The 22,921-nt window shown below is 59.6% G+C and overlaps 1 protein-coding gene across 1 annotated transcript in view; it reads left to right on the forward strand.

Annotated features, from left to right (window-relative positions):
• The first annotated feature begins 785 nt into the window (after window positions 1–785).
• Window positions 786–22,921, forward strand: part of ARHGEF11 (Rho guanine nucleotide exchange factor 11) — a 56,868-nt gene continuing 34,732 nt past the window's right edge. Inside the window, 2 exon segments of the mRNA XM_039867282.1 lie at window positions 786–1,212; window positions 22,570–22,743. Coding sequence (XP_039723216.1) covers window positions 1,181–1,212; window positions 22,570–22,743 — 206 coding nt within the window. The 5' untranslated portion in view covers window positions 786–1,180.

A 22,921-nucleotide genomic window follows, 5' to 3' on the forward strand; every position in this document is an offset into this window, starting at 1 on the left:
CCCGCCTCAGCCCTGCGGCCGCCTGGGCCGCAGCGGGCCGGAGCCGAGGCCGCCGGCTGGCCGGCCGTCGCGCGCGGTCGGGCGAGGGCGGAGAGGCCGGGCGGACGGCGGCGGGGAGGGAGACGGCGGCCCTGACGCGGCGGTTGTCCCGGCCGGCGCGGAGCGGAGGCGGGCGCGCGGCGGCTGTTTGATGGAGGCCTCGGCGCGCGGGGGCCCGGCGCCGGGACGCGGACGAGCGGCGCGGCAGGCACCGCGGGGAAGGAGGCCGGGCCCGGGCGGGCGCTGAGCACCCGGCCCCGCGGGGCCGAGCTGCGGGCGCCCGGCGCGCACCGGGCGGGGGACTCTCAGGCACTCTCTGGGTTGTGGCTGCTGCTCCCATTTTAAAAAGCACTGCATTTCAGGGGTTCTTTGGGGTTTTTTTGTTTTTGTTTTTGTTTTTTTTTGGTGCGATCGGCTCATTTAAGGATCTGAAAACCGCTAATGTAAAAAGGTTTTTTGAAGGAAATTCATAATCTCGGTTTCCCAGGCTTGCGCTGGACTCGGAAGGAACGCCGTTGTGTACATACCGTTGTATGGTTTAATTTATTGTTTTTACTGTGCAAAGCGGCTGGAAGATTTTTTCCAGGTGCCAATTCGGATTTATTCATCCTTTTTTACTTCTTTTTTTCTGAACTATATCTGTTGTCGTTTTTAAGCGTTGGTTGGAGTTGAAATTGCCCCCCCCACTTTAGACAGAGCTCTCTACCAAGAGAGGACATGACCTTCTGGGAAAACTGGATTAAAAGGATGCTTTTTATCTGTATTTTGCAGTAAGACTGATATTTTGAAGGCACATTCTTTCTGTGATTCATTTTTTAGCCCATAACGCTAACCTTGAAGAAATTTGTGGTTGGGTTTTTGGTTTCTAAGGTCATAGTTTTTCCTCTTTTTCTTTAGTTTTTTCTTTTCTTTCTTTCTTTTTTTTTTGTGGGGGAGAAGAGGGGACTCAGAAAGGAGAGCAAGTTAACTGGTAGAAGGAGAATGAGCTTCGGTGACCAGGGTCCTGAGAGCTGGAGGGAAAAAGGATTCAGCCTTCAAGTTGGGAGGCCTTCCTCTCACTGCTCTTAAAAACAGCAAGGATTCGACCCTGATCAAGACGTCAAAACTACAGGACTCAAGCCACAGAGGCCCCGGGGAAGCCATGAGTGTAAGATTACCCCAGCGTATAGACAGGTAGGTTTGCTAATAAACTGGATTTTCAGTACTTAAGGTGCTGCATTTGATAGAAGGTAGCAGGAGGAGGGGCCGGGTGGGCTGCGGGAGTCCCCTGGCGGGAGTGTGCCCTGGTCTCCGGGACGCTCTGGGCACGTGGGTCTGTCTTCCCTGCGTCGTCCATGTTCAGAATGTCTCCTCATTCGATATTTTGTTTGTTTGTTTGTTTTAACATAATTAGACAGTGAAGCCGGGAATAGGGAAAGTGGGGAGATGTCTTGGGCCGACTTCGACTTCTGCCAGGCTGCAGGCTGGGTTTTAATCCCTGACTTGCCCGCCTGGGTGGCGGGTTTAGGTGTTGGAGCTGCCGGGGAAAGGGCCCTGGCAGGGGCATGGGCCTCCCCTGGCTGGTCGTCGTAGATGGTGGGTGGTGGGGTTTGGTGATGGGGTGGATCCCCTTTCCAGAATGAGAAGATGTCCTTGCCTGAATGATGGAACAGGAACGCCCTTTGCACCCCCACAGGGCTGGATTTTTACCACTGGCTACTAATGGCCCCCAAATCAAAGGTCGCCTTAGGATTTTTTCCCCTCCAAGGTTAGGGTTGGACGTGAGACCTGCCACCCGGCTCATGCCCGAGGTTTACGCTTGCGGGGCGTTTCTAGTAAGCTTGACTGCAGAGTGGGCCTCCACGGCCTGGAGCCAGAAGGAGCGGTTCTGGCCCTTAGGCCTGCTGGACAGATAAGCTGAGCGCGGGCGCCCCTAGCCTCCCCACCTCGAGACACCACAGCTCACAGCCTTGTAAGGCGGCTGCCTTGTCCCTTGAGAACCTTGAGGGAGAGCTGTTGTTTGGGTGCTGCACGCAGGTCCTAACCGAATGGAGGACTGAACAGGCAGAGGGAAGGCCTGGGCCTGCAGTGGTTCCTGGAGAGGCCGGGCGCCTGCCAGCAAGAGTAATTGCTGTCTTGGCGCCCAGGTAACCTGTGATAACCGCGCTCACGATAACACCCTTTGGCTATGGAACGTGGCCTAAGGTGCGTGTGATCTCTCCCCAACACAGTAACTTCCGTGTGGCCTCAGTCCCATCTAGGCCAGTCAGCAGCCCCCAGACCCCCAGACAGGTCCGGCTGGGCAGTGGCGGACAGAAGGGTGCTCGCGGCCGGGGACCTCCATCCGCCCCTTTGTGCTGGCTTCTCCGCGGTTTGCTCTCCTGGGGGGAACGGAGGCCTGTCAAGGCAGGGGTCCGTGTGGGACCCGCCACCCTTCCCTTGTCACCGTCCTGGAGTTGGGGAATTGGTGCGTTTGCTGGCTGGCAGCAGAGGCTGGACCAGGCCGGGCCTCCCGGAGTCGACGCTGGCTCTGCAGCAGCCCTGTCTCACAGGTGTGGGTGCCGGTCCTGTGGTGTGGGCGCTGCTCTGTCTCCTGGTGGCGGGGTGCGGTGGTCTCCAGCACCCCTGGCACTTCCTGACGGTCTTGAGGCTCACACTTGTAGTGGGTGCTGCAGCCTAGCAGGGTGAGAGCACCCCTCAGCCCCACGCGTATCCCAATTCTGTCCCTGCTGAGGATCAGCGCTGGGCTCGGCCTCCTTGCCGGTGTCCCCGTTGCACGGGGCCTTAGCCCGCTCCGTCGGGCCTTGTGACATCTCAGGTTCAAGACCCTCGGGATTTGAAGTAATTTGCAGGCGTACACCGGCCCAGGGGCTCGTGGACTCGGGGTCCTCTCTAGTTTCTCAGCTTGCTGTGCAGAGTCGCGTGGAAGGTGCTGTCACAGAGCTCCAGAAAGCTGGAGTATGCGGTCTTCGCTCACAGGACCACCGACCAGTTTGGGGACCTGGGAGCGCGTAAATCCCTGACGACCACTGGACTCTGCTCAGGGTGTCCCAGCTCAGCGCCTGGCCTGGGGTCAGCGCTCAGTAGGTATTTGACAGATGGCCACTGGCACGAATGGACGTGTCAGCAAGTGCGAATTCTCCCGTTCGGACTGTCGGGCGCGTGTGTGTGCGTTTCAGACGTAGGTGCCGTGGGACCTGGAAGGCGAGCGACACGTGGACGGCGAGCCTAGCAGGGTCTGGGGGGTCTTGGCTCCACGCAAATGAGGCTTTGGGGTGTTTATTTGGCAGAGTCTTTAACCTTGTGGGGGATGATTCCCAGGTCCAAAGACATATGAAGTATTTGCGACTCATCTTCACCCTTCAGTGTCACTTGGTCGTTGCTGAGGGGTGGGCTAAGGGACAGCCAGCCATTTGTGTCCCTTTCGGTTTCTGTCCCCTGACAGCCTGTTGCCCGTTATTACATATTCCTCTCAAAGTTTCTAAAAATGGGTTTGGTACTGCAGACAGAGGTAATGATACTGCATTATTTTACTGGCATGGCAGTGAGTTTTGCTGAGTCATCTGTATCCATTTGTCTAGTTCTCCATGGCAAATGTTTCGAGATGGCCAGATGGGTGAGAATTTGCCTCCATGAAGCAGCTCTTCTCTGTGCAGTTAGTCAGCCCCTGTGAGGGCCAAACAGACAGAAGTGCTGGATTTATGCCCAGAGCCTGAGGTCTGGGCCCTGGCACGCCCTGCAGCTGCACGACCTTGGGCAAGTCGCGTGCCTCCTGGTTTCCTCACGTGTGAAGCAACAGCTCACGTGTCTGAGTTGCTGTCCAGTTCACACACACCCTTACGGACACAGCGCGTCGTTTGAGGATTATCCTGTGGCTCTCGAATGGAACAAATCAAATAAGATAATACATTTCAGATTGCTTTCTAAACTGCAAAGCCACGTGTAAATCCTAGATGGTGAACTCGTGGAGCTGACTTAGCTTCACGCGCTGCTTTCTGAGCTGGCCCAGGACAGGTTCAGAGTGACGCAAAGGTCGTCCCATGTTTCGCAGGATGGACCAGAGCAAACAGGCTTCTGCCCAGGTGCATGAGGCTGGGAAGAAGGTGCCCTTTCCAGCGGCCAGGGCGAGGGACCATGCCAGACAGTGTAGACGGGGCAGCTGCTTGTCGGTGGCTTCCCCAGGCAGCAGGAGAGGCCGAGTCTGTGTCTCCGCCCTTGTCCCACACCCAGACCTAGGGACCACTGCTCCTCATCAGGGATCTGAGGTGGGGGGGACCTTGCCCAGTCAGTAGCCATTTTTTCTGAAAGAGGCAAAATCTCCCCAGGTGTGCGGAGGAGGGAGGGGACTGGCTGGCGGGCCTGTCCCGGGGAGGAGCCTCAGGCCGAGGGGAGGGCTTGTCTCCAGAGGTGGTGCCAGTGGCGTAGCCGGGGGCTCCCGGGCGCCTCGGGGCTTCAGGGGCTTCAGGGTCTCGCCAGCTCGAGGACTGAGAAACCCCCAGACATTCAGCTGAGTTTCTGCTGGTTCATAGGCTGACCTCCCAGGACAGTGATGGGGTCCAGGGGTACAGTAGTGAGTCCCGGGAGTGCTGCGTCCTGTCGGGGTGGGATGGGGGTGGCAGGGGATTTGCAGGTGAAACATTGGGTGACTAGTCACCACCACAAGCAGGAGTGGGCTGTGCCCAACTTCCGTGCTCAGGGACAATTCTGGAAGAGCGCCCTGTGATCAGTGAGTTATTCCGTGTTTTTATTGAGGAAGTGCAGAGTCCCTGTGTTCCCGCTGAGAGCAGACAAAAGCACAGACAGTTAGGTGACAGCAAGAGCCCACCAGACGTGAAAAAGCCTGGAGAGCACGGAGCAGCCCCCAGAGCAGCCCAAGGACAGGCGTGTGGAAGCTCGCGGCCCCCCAGGCCCGAGGGGAAGTGCCGGTCGGGGGTGACCGCATCTGCTGCCCGTCTCCGGAGCGCATGCCTGTAAAAAAAGTTTATTGGTTTGCTGTGTTTACAGCGTATTTCTGAGACTCACGTGGTCTGGAAGCCCGTTTCTCCACGCGCGTGCGGTCTTCCTGTCCCGGTCACCGTGTCGGGAGAAGCCCCGCAGGGACCTGCCGTGGCATCCAGGCTCCCCACCTCCGCCCCCCGAGGGCGAGCGGGACTGACAACGTGGCAGATTCTGGTGCAAAAGAAAACAGCCCCACGACTTCGTGGAAGTCAGGCCGGGCCCCCCGCGAAGGCCGCTTAGGGAGGTGAGGGAAGAAGGTGGCGTCGGGGTCACTCGGCGAGCGAGGGGCTGGCCGGCCCCTGGGGTGCGAGCCCGTCCTGTCAGTCGCTGCTGTTTTCCGCAGTCCTCATCTGGCTGTGCTGAGACCAGGGCTCAGGGCGGTGGTGAAGCGGAGCGGAAGGTGGCGTTGCCTGGCGTGGCGGGCACGCGGGGGCGGCCCCGGGACAGCCGGGCAGGGCTGAGCGGGTCCTCGGTGTGGTCCCGCTCGCCGCCGGCCCGCTGTGTGGTCAGGGTGGCCGGTGCAGCTGGACACGCGGCATGCGTGTTGAGCCATGCGGGCGGCCTGAACACAGGCCCTGGCAGCCCCACGTTTGGGGCTCAGGCCTCCGCCGGCCCTGGACCAGGGCCTGGCAGCATGGCTCTGGGGCCTGCCACGCGAGCACGGGTGTGGACCCGCCTCGGGTCCTCTGCTGGAGACCCACTGGGTCTCGCCGCCTGCTGGGCCGCATCTCTGCACCTGGCACGCCGCTTCCTGCGCCCACATCACTTCACACCTCCACCCCCAACTCTGTTCGTCTCATCTCCAAGGCAGCCTTTTCTGGGTAACACCATCAGACTCCGCGTTGGTTAGTCAGCGTCGCTTTGGCACACATGTGAAGCGGTTCAGCCTTTTCATTTGCGTGTGTAAAGTAATTTTTGTAAACGTCCGAGTCGGTGTCCAGCACGTGGTGGGCCCTCGCAGATGGGGGACGGTGCCCCCGTTCTCGCGTGTTTGGCTTGGTCGTCGTGTCTTGCCTCGTCAGTCAGGGGCAAAAGCACCATCCGTCCATCTTGGGGTGTCTCCCGGTGCCAGCCCAGGGCCACCTGTGTGAGCACACCCCAGCCTGCTGTTCCCAGCTTGACTGCAGCCCGTGCTTGGCGCTCCAGTACCCACTGGGCCTCGCCAGGGAGAGCTCACGAGAGGCTGCTGGGACCTGAGACCGAGGTGGCCCTCCCAGGGGCCGGGCTCTGGGCCCCTGGTATCTCCCACGGGGACAGACTGGCCTGTCGGGCTGCTGCCTGCTGCTCTCAAGAGCTAGGGGACTTCCCGTTGTTGGCCCGGTCTCTGGGCTGAGGCGACCTGGCCCGCCCCACGGCCCCGTTCACTCCACGGAGCTCGGCCCTCAAGCTTCCAGGCGAGGGACCGGCTGCGGGAGACACAGTGCACAGTCACGTCCATGCGACCCGCTTGGGGGCCGGGTACAGACCCTCTGGTCCTCAGCCCCAGGATGGCTGTGTCTCCCCAGGAATGGGGTCACATACGGAGGCTGGTCCCTGTCACGGGTCGTCCCTGGTCTCCACCGAGTGTGTGGAGTGCCTGCCCTCGGATACCTGGCTTTGTGGGGGAGACGGCAGGCAGAGGCTGGACGGCTGCACCCAGCTCTCTTCTGTGTGGTCAGCGGACACATGGGAGAGACAGGAGGTTTCTGGAGGAGGGGACCTTGCCATTGAGGCCTAGAAATGAGAGCAAGGCTTGAGAGAGGCCAGCGCAGGCAGAGGGCAGCACGTCCAGACCGAAGGCCAGAAGGCGTGGTGTGGCCCACACGCAGCTCTGAGCCGGGTGAGGTCTTGGGCGGTCGGCGGGCGAGGCTGCGGGGACGGTGGGAGCTGGGGCCCAAGGGCAGTGGAGGGTCAGTAACTGGGGGTGACGAGATCAGACAGGCTTCCGCCCTGGCTGCAGTGGGGACGAGCAAGAAGGAGGATGAACCACTGCAGTCACCTGGGCAGGAGCCGAGGGGGGCCTCTGCTGGGGAGGTGACACCGTAGGTGGCAAGAGGGAAGGCTTGGAGACTGGCTGGTCGTGGGGGGCGGGGTGGGGCGCTTGACGCGCACTACAGGCCGACACCTTATTCTTGGCCTGGGCCCCTAGGCGGGGGTCTGGAGGAGGCGCCTGGCTGAGGGAGGCTCGTCATCGTGCCCTCGGACGTGCCGAGCTTGAAGCGCCTGTGGGCGGTGCGAGGGGAGGTGTGCAGCTGGGCACCACCGTCCAGACGGTGCTGGGGCCTGAAACTGCCCAGGGACGGGCGGGGAGTGAGGGGAGGGCCTGGGGCACAACCCTGAGGGGCACTGCACTTGAGGGTGAGGCCGAGGAGAGACTGGGGACGAGGGACGAGGCGCAGAGGGCGGCGGGAGGCAGTCAGGAGGACGGGCCACGGCACGCGGCCACCTCTGGGAGCTGGAAAAGGCAGGAAACGGGAGAAGCCGGTGTTTAACGTCGGGGGGACCCCTTCGTGGGGAGGGGAGGACCAGGCCAAGTGCCTGCCCCGGGGCGCCTTTGCGTCTCGGCAGCGGGCGTGGCCTCGCAGTGGTCTGGGCCGTTGCCTGACTGCGGGCATCCCGGCCGTGTCGCTGAGAGCCGGACAACCGCCTCGTCGACGGAAACAACCTCAGGGACTCCTCGGTGACATAGGGAATGGAGTCGGGGTTTACAAAAACGTGTGCCGGCCGGGCCTTGGCCCGGTGCTGTCGCCGTCCTCCTGTGCCCCGGCGAGGCCTGAGTCTTCGTGGCAGCCGTGTGGGACAAGTCCTCACGAGGACCGCAGGCCGCGACAGCACAGTGCCGGAGCTGGAGTAGCCATGCGACACTTGGACCTGGTGTGGCCTTCCCTCCGCTTCTCTCTGCCTCATTGGCGTGTGCTCCCCGCACGTGGTCACGGGAGCGGAACTGAGTAACAAATGTGTTTCGGATGTAATGAAATTTACATTCTCAGTTGTTATTTGATTTTAAATGTGTCCACGTCATCGTCTCTTTTGACTCAGTATTATGGGTCAAGGATACACATGACTTTTTCTTGTTTAGTGCTCAGTGTTTGCTGGACCCTAGTAAAGACTTAATAAAGGCGGTAGATTCGGGAGGTGCCTCTCTGTGCCCGGAAGCAGGGCGGACAGTGCGTTCTGCTGGCCCAGCATTCATCGGGCCCAAATCCCAGTGTCCTTCGCTCAAACAGTCCTCCACCTGAAACGTGTACCCATCACACCTGTCCCCCTCCTTCCGGCAGAGCACCTGTCCATCAGGGAGTAATCGCTGAGCATCGGAGCTGCTGACGTGTGCGTGAGTGGGCTCACACACATCACGCGTTGGGGGTGCCCGGGAGGCACTCACCTGTAAGCGTGTGCCATGGTGGGTATGCGCGAAAGCTTCGAATTCCCCGTGTCCGCCTGTAACTCGGCTGCCTTACTGAGGTCAGCATCGCGATGTCTCTGGCACGTGACTCCCTTAGCTCTTGCTCTGGTGTAAAACGGGAAAAACGGCAGTTCATGCGAACGTTAGTGAAAGCCTGAGAACATGCCTTCTGCAAAACAAAAGCACGTATGACAAAAGCACAAGGAAATGCTTTTTGGACTTTCTGGTGTCGCTGATGATTCGTGCTGCGTGTGGGCATTTAGGGCTCGCCTGCGCATCACTTGATTGACTCGTCGTTCGTATGTACAAACAGATAGGGATGGGAGAGTGTCTGTAAATCTTGTGATTCTCCCGTTTTAAATCCATCGCCTCGTATTACGATCCAGCAGCACCGTGACCCGGGCGAGAAACAGTGTCCTGGGCAGGCTTGTGTTGCCAGTGAGAAGAGTCTGTGCCTGCACCTCTGTAACTGAGAGGGGGAGCGGTTAGCTCAGTGCGGGCCCGAACGCCGCTTTCCCAGACGTCACGCTGTTTTTCCTGTCAGCAGCCGCGTGCAGGTGTGTTTGCCGCACGGTCAGTGCACGCATCTAAAGCGTACAGCTTGATGCGTTTCACGTGCGTGCGTCTCTGGCGCCGTCACCGCCGCCAGGATGAGGGACATATCTCCCAGCCCCAGAAGCTTCCCTGTGCCCTGCGTCCCCTTCTCCCCCAGCCCAGGGCCCAGCCGGGCATCCGCCTCCCACCGCTGTGGGCGGGGCCACGTCTTCCACGGTTCTCCGTGAATGGAGCCCTGCGCTGTGTCCTCTTCTCTCTGGCTTCCTTCACTCAACAGTTATTTGAGGCCAGTCGTGTTGTTGGCGTGTGTCAGCCGTGTGTTCCTTTCTGTCGCCGAGCGGCCTTCCGTTCCGTGGGTGACTCGTGACTCCCTTCTCCCGCGGGTGGACATTCGAGCTCTGCGGGTGAAGCTGCTGCATCATGCGCGGACGAGTCCTCGTGTCGGTGGACCTGTGTTCTGCGTTCTGTGCAAACGGGGGGGACAGCGGGCCACGCGGTGGCTGTGCTTTAACGTCGCGAGCGCGCCAGGCCGTTGTCCAGCGCGCTTCAGCTTTCCACTCCGGCAGCGGCGATCCCGAGCGTTCCGGCCGCTCCGTGTCCTGTGGCACTTGGCGCGGTCAGGCTTTTCGATTTTAGCCGTGTCGTCGTGTGCGCAGCAGCAGCTTATGGTGTTAATCTGCACGTCCCCGAGGACCGACGGCGCCCTCTGCCATGCGCGTGTTCGCTTTGATGAAGTGTGTGTGCGGGTCGTCGGCGCGTCTTTGGATGGGGCATAGCCGCCCGCTGTTGGCTCGGTCAGTGAATCGTGAGGCGGCCTTGCGTGTTCCACACACAGCTCCTTTGTCATTAGGTGTCTGCAACTGTTTTCTCCCCGTCTGACTTGCTTTTTTGTTTTCGTAACAATGTCGTTTAAAACTTGTTTTAAATTTGCACACAGTAAAATCGTGGTTTTTAAAGAGTAAAAGTTCTAAATGTTGACGAAATCTTTGATGTTTTTTCTTTTATAGCTTGTACTCTTTATGTTTAATAGATAAATCTTTGCCAAATTCAGAGGCAGTAAGATTTTCTCCTAGAGTTTTTATCGCTCCGGCTCGTCCATGCAGGTGTGTGATTTTCGGCGGTTTTTTGGGTAGGCTGTGAGATGAAGTTTGAGGTTACTTATTTAGACGTGTGGTGTCCAGTCCTCACACCGTTTGCTGAGAGGTTGCCGTTCCCTCGCCGAGTGTGTCGACACCTTTGCTGGCGGCTGACCACGCGTGTGTGTCTGCGCTTCGTCCAGCTGCACGGTCCTGTGCCCGTAACACACTGGCTCAGTCATGACAACTTTACAGTCAGTCTTGAAATCAGATCATACAGGTTTTTCAGAGTCATTACCTTGTTTTCAAACCTGTTTTTGGTTATTTTAGGTCTTTTTCGTTTCCATAGAGGTTTTAAGATCAGTTCTTTCATGTCTACAAAACTGGCTTCTGGGATTGTGGTCTAGGCTGTGCCTGTGCCATCGATCGGTGTGGAGGGGGCTGGACCCTAACATTCAGCTATGCAGCCCATGCCATGTTCATGGGCCTCGTGACTGAATGTTAGGGTGCCAGTCATTTAGATCTTCAGTTTCTCTCGGCAGTGTTTTTTATAGGTTTTAGTCTATGGGATTCCCTTATCTTTTGTTAAATTTATCCCTAAAATTTCGTGTTTTAAATGGTAGCTTTAAATGTCAATTTTCAGTTTTTTTGTCGGTACGCATAAATATACTTGGTTTTGAACACTGACCTTGTATCCTGCAGTCTTGTAGTGTTTTTGTTAATTCTGTAAGAATTCAGAATCAGCTTGTGTGACAAATAGTGATACTTTTACCTCTTCATTTCCAATCCGTATGTTTTTTGAATTTTGGAGGAAACCAGGATTTTAGAACTTCTGTCTAGGCCTGCTAGACCTGCGGAGCAGATGTTGGAGTCTCCCTTACTAGGAATTCTTTCAAAATAAAGAGCAAGGAGATTCTTAAACCCTCGTGCCCGCTCCTTTATCCATTAGACGTTCGGCATGTCTCGTATGTCAGACACTAGTGATTGGTGGAAGGGACTTGCACTGACGAGTGACCACGGCTTCACAGGTGGGCGCAGCGGGTGCCAGAGCAGCGTTGGCACAGAGCGCCACGGGGACTTGGAGGTGGGACCGTCCGGGCAGGAGAGGATGGCCGTCTGCAGGCCCCCGGCCCTGGGTGACTGCAGCTGACTCAGACAGACGCCTGGCAGGAAAAGGCGCACAGGCCTCTGTCCCGCATGCTCGTGCCCCCCACCCCGACTGCCCGTCCCCTCGACTGTCACCGAGTCTGGAGGGGCTGCCTCCGTACCCTTCTGCTCTCTGCTCAGCAGCCGTCGTGCTTCGGTGGCAGCCTTTGCTTCTGGCCTCCGGTCTCGCGCGCCTGAGGCGGGAGCAGCGGCGCTGGGCGCTGGGCGCTGGGCGCTGGGCGCTGGGCCGCTGCTGCCGGCAGCAGAGCCCGTGGGTCGGTCCCGGAGCCCGTCCCTGCCGCATTTAGTGCGTGTGCAGAAACGCAGCTCCTCTCTCCACGCAGACTTCTCCTGCCACCGCCCAGCTGGCGAGTCGCAGCCCGTCCATCCCCCTCAGCTCAAGGACCAGAACGGGACGTCCCTTAACCACCCCGCGGGGGTCCGGCCGCCGCAGGGCCCTCCCCTGGGGAGACCCTCTCTCGCCCTCGTTTCCCTCTCCCTTCTCCCGTCTTTCTTCCTTGTTGTCCCCTTTGCCAGCATTGCCCCCCTTCTGTAATGGCCCGGCGACCTGCCCAGCACCCTGGGTGGCTCCCTCTCTTCCCTCCGCTGCTGCTCCCCCCATGCCACGTCGCGTGTGGAGAGCAGAGCCACCTCCCGGGCGCACGCTCTGTGCCCGTGACCAAGCCCGCCCCGGCACATCCGCCGGCTCCCCCAGCTGCACACGCAGGGCCCCTCCCAGCGAGTTCAGACACGAGCGAGTTGGGGTTTCGAGGGCCGCAGTCTTGGGGCACCTGGCCTGGGCCCCTGGTCCTCTGGCTCGGGTCCCGGGCACACTCGCAGCGCTGGGTGCCGGGGCCAGCATCACATGCCATCAGGTCATTAAGCTTCGGTGCAAACGGGGACGGGTGACTGCAGGTCACTGGCAGGGGCTTTCATCAGTCAGTGCCCTCCTGACCTGATCCCCCACTAACCCCGGTGCCACCAGTCCCATCCCAGAGCAGCCTTCCATGCCGACGGCAGACGGCGTCAGAGGGGTCCCCTGTGGCCCTCAGCACCCCTTCCTTTCTTAAGCCCTGGGAAGAGACAGAGAAGCCAGCCTCTGCCATCCCCATCCTGTGGTCACTGTGCTCCGCCCGCCCTGTCCTCTGCCTTCAGAGCAGAATCAGCCCAGGGTTGGAAGGAACCTAGACCAGCCCACCCCGTCTAGACCACCTTTTTGGCACAGGGACCGTGCTCCTATGAGCATCTAACGCCTGCTGATCCGAGGTGGGGCCGAGGTGGTGATGCCGGCGCTGGGGAGCGGCTGCAGATACAGAGGAAGCTCCGCCCACTCGTCCTCCGCTCACCTGCCGTGCAGCCCAGTTCCTGATGGACCGTGGACCAGTACCGGTCCACAGCCCAGGGGTCGGAGCCCGGCCTGGTCACTCTGAGCCTCTGCTCTTAGCTGCGGGGTCAAGTGGCTCCACGTCGATTCGCTCTGGTTTCTCTTCGGCTGTCTGACCCTTGGGCCTGCGGCTTGTGCCAGTGGCCATTCGTCAGCTGGTTTGCCAAATGAGTGGGTCGAACAGCGCTTCCCAGAGACCCTGTGGGTGCGGTGCCCGTGCAGGACACCGTGCAGGACACCATGCTGTCCACTGGTGGCAGGGGAGGCAGAGCGTTTCAGAAGTAGGAGACGCTTCCTTTCCATGTGTCGTTGGGGATCCGGAGATGTGCAGGAATGGGGGGGGCCGACCACACGCCCACGCCAGGCCCCGCAGAAGCTCCCGGGAGGTGTGCTGGCCGCCAGGTCAGCTCTTCCCCAGCCTTGGTCACTGCGGGTCTGTCAGATGTGACGTAGAGTAAATGACGTGAGTGGTGGTCTGTGCGTGTTCTGCTGGTTTTGTGGTAAGAAGCTACCAGTAACAGGGTACCAGGGAGGCCTGAGGCAGTGCTGGGGGTGGGCGGGGCGGTGCCAGGCCGCTTTGGGCTCCTGGGTCTGCCCTGTCAGCCGCAACTTGGGGGCTCTGCAGTGGCCTCGGAGGTGGCCCTGACTGCCCTTCTCTCTGGCCGCTGGGCTCTGACTGTCCAGAAGCCCTTCGGGTGCTACCGGCCGCTCCCTAGCGGGGTGCCCCATCCTCACCCTTGTGCAGCCCCTAGAGGCAATTCCAGGGGCATTGTGGGGTGGGGTGGGGACAGCCCTGAGACCCCTGGCAGCAGTAAGGGACAGCATTCTGTTCTGTAGTGGTATGTCCAGGCTGGTCATAGGCGCCGCTGAGCAAATCCCCTCCCCCCAAGCAATGGGCAGCACCCAGGAGGCAGGGGGAGCACGTGCCAAGGCCTGTGCAGGGCCATGAAGTGAGGGGCACGCCGTCCCCCACCTCCCCACCCCCAGTTTGGAGAGTGCCGGGTGTCCTTCCCTTCTCTTGGATCAAGGGGAGCGGCGGAGGGCCGGTCCCAGGGAGCCTTCAGGGAGCTTGGAGGTAGGGGTTAGAACCCTGGACTCCTCGATCACCCGGTCTGCAGAGACCGCGGTCACTGCTTGGTCACTGCTTCCTGTTCCGCAGGCTCCCAGTTCACATTTGGAGGTCTCACCCCAGGCCTCCCTCCCTCTGTGGGAAGTAGGGAAGGAGGAAGGGAGGGATGGAACAGGCCTCAGGATCTGTCTCCTGCGTTCAGGCTGGTGCTCGTCCCTCAGCCCGCCCTCGGGGCCCTGGGAGTGGGGTGGGAGGACAGGAAGGGTGCAGAGTCCCCTCTGCTGTGCGGTGGCCGGTTTGGCGGGGAAGACATCCCTGGAGGGGTGCGGGGAACCGCAGAGCCCTGGCCTGGCCCAACCCTCCCCCCCCCTCCCCTGCCGCTGGATCGCGGACAACTGCGGTTTCTGGGAGCCAGCAGTCCTGGAAATGTGCTGGGACAGCAGAGATTCGCCATGGGGCTGGATTTTCCGCTTGAAACAGCTCGCCCAGCCCCCCTCCCCCGCTTTTGGTTGGGGAGGGAGGGGGCAGGTCCCTGAAGCTTTAAAGAGGCAGTCAGGTCCCACCGTCCTGGGGGCTGGGTGGGAGAGCGCGGAGAGGCGGGGTCAGGCGGCAGGCTCCGCCCCAACCTTGAGCAGGGGGCTTACTGTCCTTGGACCTCAGTGACTGCGAATCTGCCATTCGATTTGAATGTCTGTCTTTTTATCGGGATCCTCTTGAATGACAGGTGGGGAAACACTAGCCTAACACGCGGGAGCAAGTTAGTAAAACAAGTGATAATAAAACAGCGGGTCCGCATTCTGAGCATCGCCCTGTGCCCGGTGCTCAGTGCTTCAGTGAGTGGCACTGTTTCGCTTCCCAGCAGTCCCGTGGGGCCGTCGCTGACCTCACTACAGCTGCGGAAGCCGGTGGGGCAGAGCCGCCTGCCTTGCCTGAGGTCGCAGAGCCAGTGTCGGGGTTGCTGCCAGGGCCTGACTCCAAGCCCTGAGCGTTTGGCTGGCGGGCAGATGCCGCAGTCTGCGTCGTGTTTTATGCTTGTGCCAGGAGACATCCCGCTGGCTTGTCGAAGTCTGGCCGTTGGGCTCTGGGTGGGAAGTCTGAGTCTAGTCCTGGCTCGTCCCCCACTAGCCCGGGACCCCAGGCAGGGCCTTCCCCTCCGCAGACTGCAGCATCGTCGTCAGTCACACGCGTACTGTACAGTTGTTCTGGGGGTCGGACAAGGTGCTGCCCCACACACCACCCGCCGGCACTGATGAGCGTTAGCAGAACCTGCATTCACATGAGGAGCCAGCAGCCAGCTCGCGTGTCTGACCTGAGGTTTCAGAGCCCTGATGGACATTAGGACGGGTCTGGGATGAAGTAAAAGGGATGGCGAGGGCCCTGGGGCAGAGACAGGGCCCTGGGGATGCCCTGCTGGGGTTCAAGCTGCAGCTCCATCTCCTGAGCTGGACGCAACCCGGCGAGGTGCTCACCTCGCTGTGGCCACTTTGTACAGTTACGTTAATGGCGTTGACTTGGGTTGTTGTGAACATTAAGTAAAGTAGATTAGATTGGCCAAAAATACTGACATCTGAGCACCAGGCCCTGACCTAAGGCATTTTATTTTTACATGTTTCCAGTCATTCGGTCTTAACCCCATGAAACAGGTGCTGTTATTGTCCGTACTTTAAGGGCGAGGCACGGGAAGGTTAGGTGATATGGGTCAGAGCACGTGGCCTGCACAGAGCCCGCACCTACACCAGAGAGGCTCGGCGCCGCCCTCCCGACCCTTCTGTCTTGTCTCCAAACATTCTGGAGAACATGCTCTCACCTCATCGTTGGGACCCGCCGATCGGTCACAGTCTTTACTGAGTGTGCTCAGGCCGTGCCGGTGACCGCGGCTCTGCCAACAAAGCAGGTGGCGAGGTTTCTGCCTTTCGGTTTATTGTTTAGAGGGAGATATGACCAAGGGTAGGGATACGTGGCCTGTGACACTTCGGGTCTGTCCCCACCCACCCCATAAAGCTGGTTAAAGCTTAGGTGCTGTGACTGCATGTGCGTCTCCTGCAGTTACCTCAGCAGGAGAAAAGGGTATCGCCGCCGACTGACGAGGGGCCACGAGGAGAGCAGGCCTGCGGCTGTCCACGCCGCTGTCGGCTTAGGCGCCATGACGCTCCTACTCCATGGTCAGCCTCGGCATCCTGAACACCACGGACGGACTTTCCTGCCACCGAGTACCTTCCTGTCACTCCAGTATGAACTTAAAGAGAACTAATGTAAAATCCACCTTAACAAAGTAAATTACAGAGTGACTCTTCTGAGTCACATGACAGACTTTTAGAAATCAAAATGAAGACTTCTTAGATTGGCCATTCTGGGTTGTTTGCTTTATGATTTGTTCTTTATTCGTGCCAATAATCAAAAATTGACTCAAGTAACAATTCTGTCAATACCAAGTATAAAGCAGGGAATGCCTTGCTTCTCGAAACTTTGTATGTCAAGTGCTATCACCACTTGAGAACACGCTCAAGGAGAACGTTGGGTAAAACAAGATATGCTTTTAGAGTGGTTTTGGTTTACGAATAACTTAGTTATCACAGTGCCCGGTGAGAAGTGCAAGGCTCGGTCTCCCCGTTTCATCAGCCTGAGACTGGAGGTGTTACGTGGTGTGTCCATGCCACGTGGTGGGCACAATGCGGGCAGGAAGCCACCTCGTGCCACGGGCCCAGGCCCTTCCCCTCTCACCCTCCCTGCGACAGGTGTGGGGTCTTTATCTCGTGAATTCTAGGCGTCGTTCTCGCTTGCTCCTTTGCTTTTGTCAAAGCCGGGAGACCGGAATCAAACTACTCGCCGCCTCCGTGGACGTGACCAGTGCAGACTTGGCGGTCATCGTGGGGGGTGCCTGCCGCTTGTTTCTCGGCCGAATGAATTTGGTTCTGCTGAGCCCTGCGGGTGCAGAAGCCTAGCATGTGGAAGAGAAGCTGTGAGGGACAGAGTCACGCGGCCTTAGGGGCTGCCCACCCAGCCCCTGGTGGCAGGAAGGGCGGAGCCAAGGTGCTGAGAGGGAGCTGCCAGGCGGCTCCACATTCAGCTGCTGTGTGTCTTTGGGCCACGTGTTTGACTTCTCTGAATCTCATTTTCCTCACCTGCTAAGGAAGATAACAACGTCTGCTTCCCCAGGTTGTCATGAGGATGAAATGAATGCCCGGAGCACATCAGATGCGTATTCCATATAATTTTCTCCTTTTTCAAGAGTATACGAAAAGGGGCAGGATGGGTCTAGGAGCCAGATGTCTAGACTGTCAGCCCTGCCCCCTGTGCACCACTCCCTCCTGCTGCCGCAGCAGCCTCAGAGGTCTCCCCGCCAGTGTGCTCCCCGCCGCCACCTGCACGCACGCGCACGCACGCACACACGCACGCACCGCCGTCCGGGTCTTCCTGGGTGTTACTTCGATCACATCGTCTGGCGTCACACAGCCAGTGAACGGCAGCTGTGGCACCAGTACTCATCTCTCCTGGTCTCCTCCTGCTCTCCCGAGACACTGCTGTCATCACAGGTGACACCTCCACAGAGTGCATGTGGCCAAAAGCAGATGAACGTGGACTAAGCATAACGGTCAGTAGGAACCACCGGCTTCAGGGGCGACGGTGAGGTGGCTGTGTGGGTGAGATGGCTCAGACGGTCCGTGTGTTGCGAGGCAGGAGCGTTTGGCTCGCCGTGTGTGCCTGAGGGCCTTGCGCCAGCACGGGGTGCAGACTCATCCTTCTGGGCCCCTCCGCACGCTGCTCCTCGATGTCACCTCCAAGTCCCAGGCACGGCCCAGGCGTTGAGCTTTTCTGAGGACTATGGGACAAGTCAGGCGACAGAGCCTCCCCAGTTTGGCGTGCGGTGAGGAAGGAAACTTCATTCAGGGCAGACAGCGTCATCGAGCTGCAGCACAGCCGGGGAGCAGCCGAGTGAACCCTGACCCCCCCCCAACTCCCCGCACCCCCCCACCCCCGGCTCCACTCCTCCAGCGCTCTGCTGCGCGGGGCTGCGCTGGGGATCCAGCTCCCGCCTGGGAAACCGCCTGCCGGGGAGGAGAAGGTGCACTCTGAGCATCAGCGGGCAGCTGACTGACCGAGAGGAAGCCCTGCCCCTGGTCCCTGAGTGGTCCATCCTCATGTTGGGCTCTAAATCCTTGCAGTTTGATTGGTCCAAAAAGCACCGTGCTGATTGGTCAGAATGGAGCGGCTCTGATTGTCAGTGAAAATGCTGTATAGCTGCACAGCTCTGATTGGCAGGGAAAGTCTCAGTCCTGTTGGTCAAAACACTGTTCCAGGAGCTCCTTCCTAAGGCTGGCTGCAGTGGCCCGTCACAGCTCTGGTCAGCGCAGGGTTCTCCCTGGAGCCGGCTTGCAGGAGAGCCCCTGTTTAGAAATGGCTGCTAAGAGCCAGCTGTCTTTGCTTTTCGTTTTTGAGTTTGAGCCCAGGTAACCCCCAGGTGTCCTCAGTCGGTGTCTTCCTTCTCAGGATCCGCAGCACTTTCAAAGAACTTAACACACGCTACTTCTTTGGTCCTCACGTGGGCTCTGAGAGAAAGGACGTGTATGTTCCGTCGGCAAGCACATTTGGAGTAGGTGCCGACCACGCACCGGGCACCGTGTGGACATGGCTGGTGCTTCAAGGACGACCGAGACACCGTCCTCAGCAGGCGTCGGGTCTCGGAGGGAAAGTGACGACAGACTCAGGAGCCAAGGGACTTGTTCTGAGAGCTCCTCAAAGTCGCCGTCCTGAATAGGGCATCATATGGACCACTCGTTAAAGTAAAAATGGAGTCCACGCCACAGGCCTGCCGAATTGGGTCCTGGGGTTGGAGCCTTGAGCGAGTCGTACACTGCCCTACAGCTAGTAAGTGGCCCAGTTGAGAGGGGAGCCTTTCCTGGCCACATGGCCAGAGACGTCCCCTCTGTCTGCCCCTAATTTTGCAGATGAGAGGACCGACGTGAGTGGCAGTCGAGGCCCACAGTGAATTAGAGGCAGGACCGGGATTTGCACCCAGATTTCCCCGATGCCCAAATCCAACCCTTTTCTGCACCGTCTGGAGTGTTAACTTTGCACTGTGGTTCTGATCAAAACTGCTTTTACTTGATTGTGTCCTTTTTTCTCTAAACGTCTTCAATTATATAAGCTCTTAGGGAGCATCTGTGTCCAGTTTTTGTCAGCAGGGACTGTCTGAGGACAGGCCTGTCCCCTTCACTGTAGGGATGCAGAGGCCAGGAGGCTGCATCTGCCAGCCTCAGACCGTAAGGGAGGTCTGCCCGGAGGCCAGCTCCTTCAAGAGTTAGGGTGCCAGGAGGCTGCTTAAAGCGCCACCCTGGCAGATAAGGGAGACCAGCCCCTGTGGCCGGTCAGGGTTCAGTGAGCGTGGACTTTGTCTGAGCTCAGGGCCGGCAGGGCGCGCCCTCCTGCTTCCGTGCTGCTCCTGGCGTCGGGGAGGGGCTCCGGAGTCTTGCAGAGACTGCGTCAGCCTCCTCCGGCGTGTTTTTTATCTGCACTCTGTCTGCCCGCCTGTCATACGTGGTACGTATCTACGTGTACGTACACTGTATGCGTAGCCTGTATATCGTATGTGTATATCGTGTCGTGTGCATTGCATGTATGTGCGTGAGACGTGTATATTGCGTGTGTGCGTACCGTGTGCATGCGCGTGTGTGTATAAGAAAAAGAACAGGAAAGTCTAACAAAGACCAGTTGGATCCACGTGAGGCCACAGGGCACATGCTTTCTGCTGGCAGTACAGACCTTGTGTCAGGCCAAGTTCATGCCCGCCCTGACTCCACTTAACCTCTGTTCACTCGCCAGAAAACAGATGCCCGGCCAGGCGTTCAGAGTGACCAGTGAGATGACGTACGTCAAACGCCCAGTGCAGGGCCTGGTGGGTAGTGGGAACTTAATTGTCGTTATCAGAACAAGGATGTTCCAGGCCTGTTCCTCATCTGTGTGTTTGTGGGGGGTGGGGCGAGGACAAGCCACCGGGAACCTCCCGTCCAGGGGGCTGACACCAGCCAGCTCCAGCCCATGGCCACACATGAGACTCAGCCCAGTGGTGCCAGAACTTTGCCTTTTCAAGAGAACCCAGAAACTTGTATTTTTAATGTGAAAGTGCCTGCTTTTCAGATTTTAACAACTAATTTTTTAAGACGCACACACACCCACTGTGGACCAGCAGAAAGCCTGTGCAGGCTGGTTCCCAGTTTTCACCTTTGCCGCCTGGAATGTCACCCGACATTGCCTTGCGTGTCGTGTGCCTGCCGGGCCGGGACCAGGAGGGTGCTTCCAGCACGTGTTTGCAGAGGGCTGGCTCATGCCCGGCACTGCCCAAGGACATGTGAGAGGTGCCCCTGGAGCCTCGCCCTGCAGCAGGGCTGGGCCCGACTTGCCAGAAGACGGCATGTGGGAGGCAGGGCACCGGAAGTGGAAGACGCCGTGACTGATGCGGAGTCATGAGGACACAGGAAGTGGAAGGTGCAGGGTATGAAGGTGTGAGGAAGACAGGAGAACAGAGGACACGTACTGGTTCGTTTTACAGAAGAAGCAGTGGAAACCGGAACAGGCGAAGGGGTCACACTTGCAAAATTTCATTCGGGGTATTCGGCTATGTCAATTCAAAACGTTTCAAATAAGCCTGGGAAAAGCAAACGCTAAAAAGTGCAACTGTAAAGAGAAACCTAAGTGCATTTCAAGTTGGTAACTTGGAGAATTAATTCAGAGTGACTTTCAGAGACAGTGCTGACCTCACCTGTCATGGGACACAGCCTGGGGACACTGTGAACTTTGCTTAGTCTGTCCTTGCCAGCGTCTTGGTGCGGTGCCCCCGGAGATGACCCAGTGCGTGTCTTGCCTTGGGGACTCAGGGTTCCAGCCATGGGGAACGGAGGGTGCCCACGGGCTTGGGGAGGACGAGGTTTCGGCGTGAGTGAGTCTCATCCACGTTTCCCGCCCTGTCCGTTGGCCTAGACGCCATGACAGCACAGCCGCAGTGAGCACCTGGCAGCCCGGACTACTTAGAGGGACCAGGGCCCCTGGAGAACTGGCTGGTTCCAGGTCTGGCGGAGGGAACGGGCACGGTGAGCTTGGCGCCTCTTGGTGCCCGAAAGCAAGGACACACGCCAAGGCAGACGGTGACACCGTCAGCACACAGGAGCCGGCCCGCGGAAGCCCCACACGCCACCCTGGCTCAGCTCCGTGTGCTTTAGAAAGTGGTAATGGAGGACGACATGTGCATAGCACAGTCCCAGGGTCCCTGGACGAGGACAGAGCCCTCGCTGTGTCCGGCCCCGGGCCACCATCCCCACCACCCTGCCCTCACGGGGCCCACAGCCCCGCGGATGGCCTGCAGACACAGGACGCGTGTTTCCGTTGGTGCTGGTGCTGGCAGCCACGGCGGATGTGGGACAGGGCTGACAGCACCGGCCACCCGTCTGCACCTGGCTGGTGTCCTCGCCCGGGGACAGTAGGGAACTCTAGGCCTCCAGCCGCACGTGGCGGGTAGGTCAGCGTCTTACTCCGCCTGCCCTTCGGCCCTGTGCGACGCCCCATGGGGTCCCCCTTGGACCCGCCGGCTGAGCGTCTCCTCCGGCTTGTTTTGTTCCCTCTCCCTCCTCTCCTGGCCCCACGCTCGCTCGCTCCTCGGCGTCCTTCCTCTGATCCAAAAATCAGCCGGTAAAGAGCAGTCTCACCTGTCCAGGTAAGAGGGGCGCCAGAGCAAGGGGGAAGAAGACCCCCCGCTTTTAAATTGAACGATTGTTGTATTTATTACCTGGATAGATGGCACCTTCCCGTGAGTCAGAGCTTAGGAGGCGCAAACGAAAACAGTGCCGTTTCCAGCCCCGCGCCCCAGTTTGCCTGCCTTCCCCGGAGGCCGCGCCGTCCCGGCCTCTGCGAGCGAGCGGACGCGTCAGCACGGAACCCACAGCCGCCCCTCCTGTCCTTTGGCCTCGGCCGCGCCACCTGACCTGGCCTCTCACGTCCTGGCGGCCCGGCTGCCCTCCCGCTCTGGCTCAGGCCGGTGTCATCATGTTGACACACCCTGGGGCCTGTCCCCATCGTCACCCACCGCCCTGTCCAGCGTTCATGCGGCAGGTGCTGCTTCCGTGGCGGCAGTCCACATAACGCTCACTCCAGACGGGGCCAGGATAGGCGTGGGGACAGCGGTTCGTACTGGCGGTGGGGACGACAGGTCTTCCCGTCCCTGCGGGGCCCGCTGCAGGGAACGGGCAGTGGTCTGATGTGCTCTGCGCTCCCTGAGGAGCTGGGGTCCCAGTCGTTTCTGAGAAGGGGCCGCAGGCTGACTGCAGGGGTGGGGGTGGGGGTGTGGAACGTCGCCACGGAACAGCAGGTCCCCGTCACCCGTGCCGCTGCAGATCGGCACACTTCTCGGGGACGTGTGTCCCAACTTTCTGGAAAAGTGCACGTTGCCAGTTCCCCACGGGTTGGTGCCAAGTGCTCGTGACGCTCCTCGACACTGGAGGGGTGAAGAGATGGCACTGAGGGGGGCTCCAGCCGCCGTCCAGACTCCCCGCTGGCTTGCCCGCCAGTCCCCTTCCCGTGCGAACCGGTGCCTCGAGCTAAGCGGCTCTCTTCTTTCCTGCCTTTTCTGGCGTTCATCTCTCTGCTGCTCCGTCTGCTCCGTCAGCCCCGTCGCAGCCTGGTTTAAGACCCGACGCGCGCACATCTCGTCCTCTCTTGTCTCTGTCTTGACTCCTGAAGGGCTGTGTGTCCATCCCCCCCGCCCACCCCTGCGCCTTGCTGAGCGTTAGAGATCATGCCGGCCAGCCCAGGGTTCTGGGTGGCGTTGCCCCTGGCGTAGACACAGCTGTTCTCCCACCAGATCAAGTGGGTGACGTGGGGGGGGGGTTGGTCCCTCGGCGCCCAGGCCGCAGGTCCCTGTGCCCCCGCTGACATGTTCTCCGTGTCCTTCCAGGTTGAGCAGCCTGTCCTCGGGAGACTCAGCACCTGACCGCACGCGCGCCTCCCACCAGCGCCAGCCCTCGGACGCCCCTGAGACAGCAGGTAACCTCCGGGGACCCGCACGCAGGCACGGCGTGCACGCGCGCGTAATGTGTGCCTCGTATCGTCCTTGTGTCAGGTGCAGAAAGTAGTCCTAGCCCTGTGTACGGGCGTGGAAGCTGAGGCACATGGGCTCAGAGACCTGCCCAGGTGCCCCCTCGTAGGGGACAGAATCAGGGCCCAGACCCACTGGGAGTTAACTCCGGAGCTCAGGGCAGCAGTCGCGCCCACTCCCACGCATGCCGAGCCCCACGCACGCCGTCCCC

The sequence above is a fragment of the Pteropus medius genome, unplaced genomic scaffold (assembly GCF_902729225.1).
Source record: "Pteropus medius unplaced genomic scaffold, Ma_sr-lr_union100, whole genome shotgun sequence".
NCBI classification, from domain to species: Eukaryota; Metazoa; Chordata; class Mammalia; order Chiroptera; family Pteropodidae; genus Pteropus; species Pteropus medius.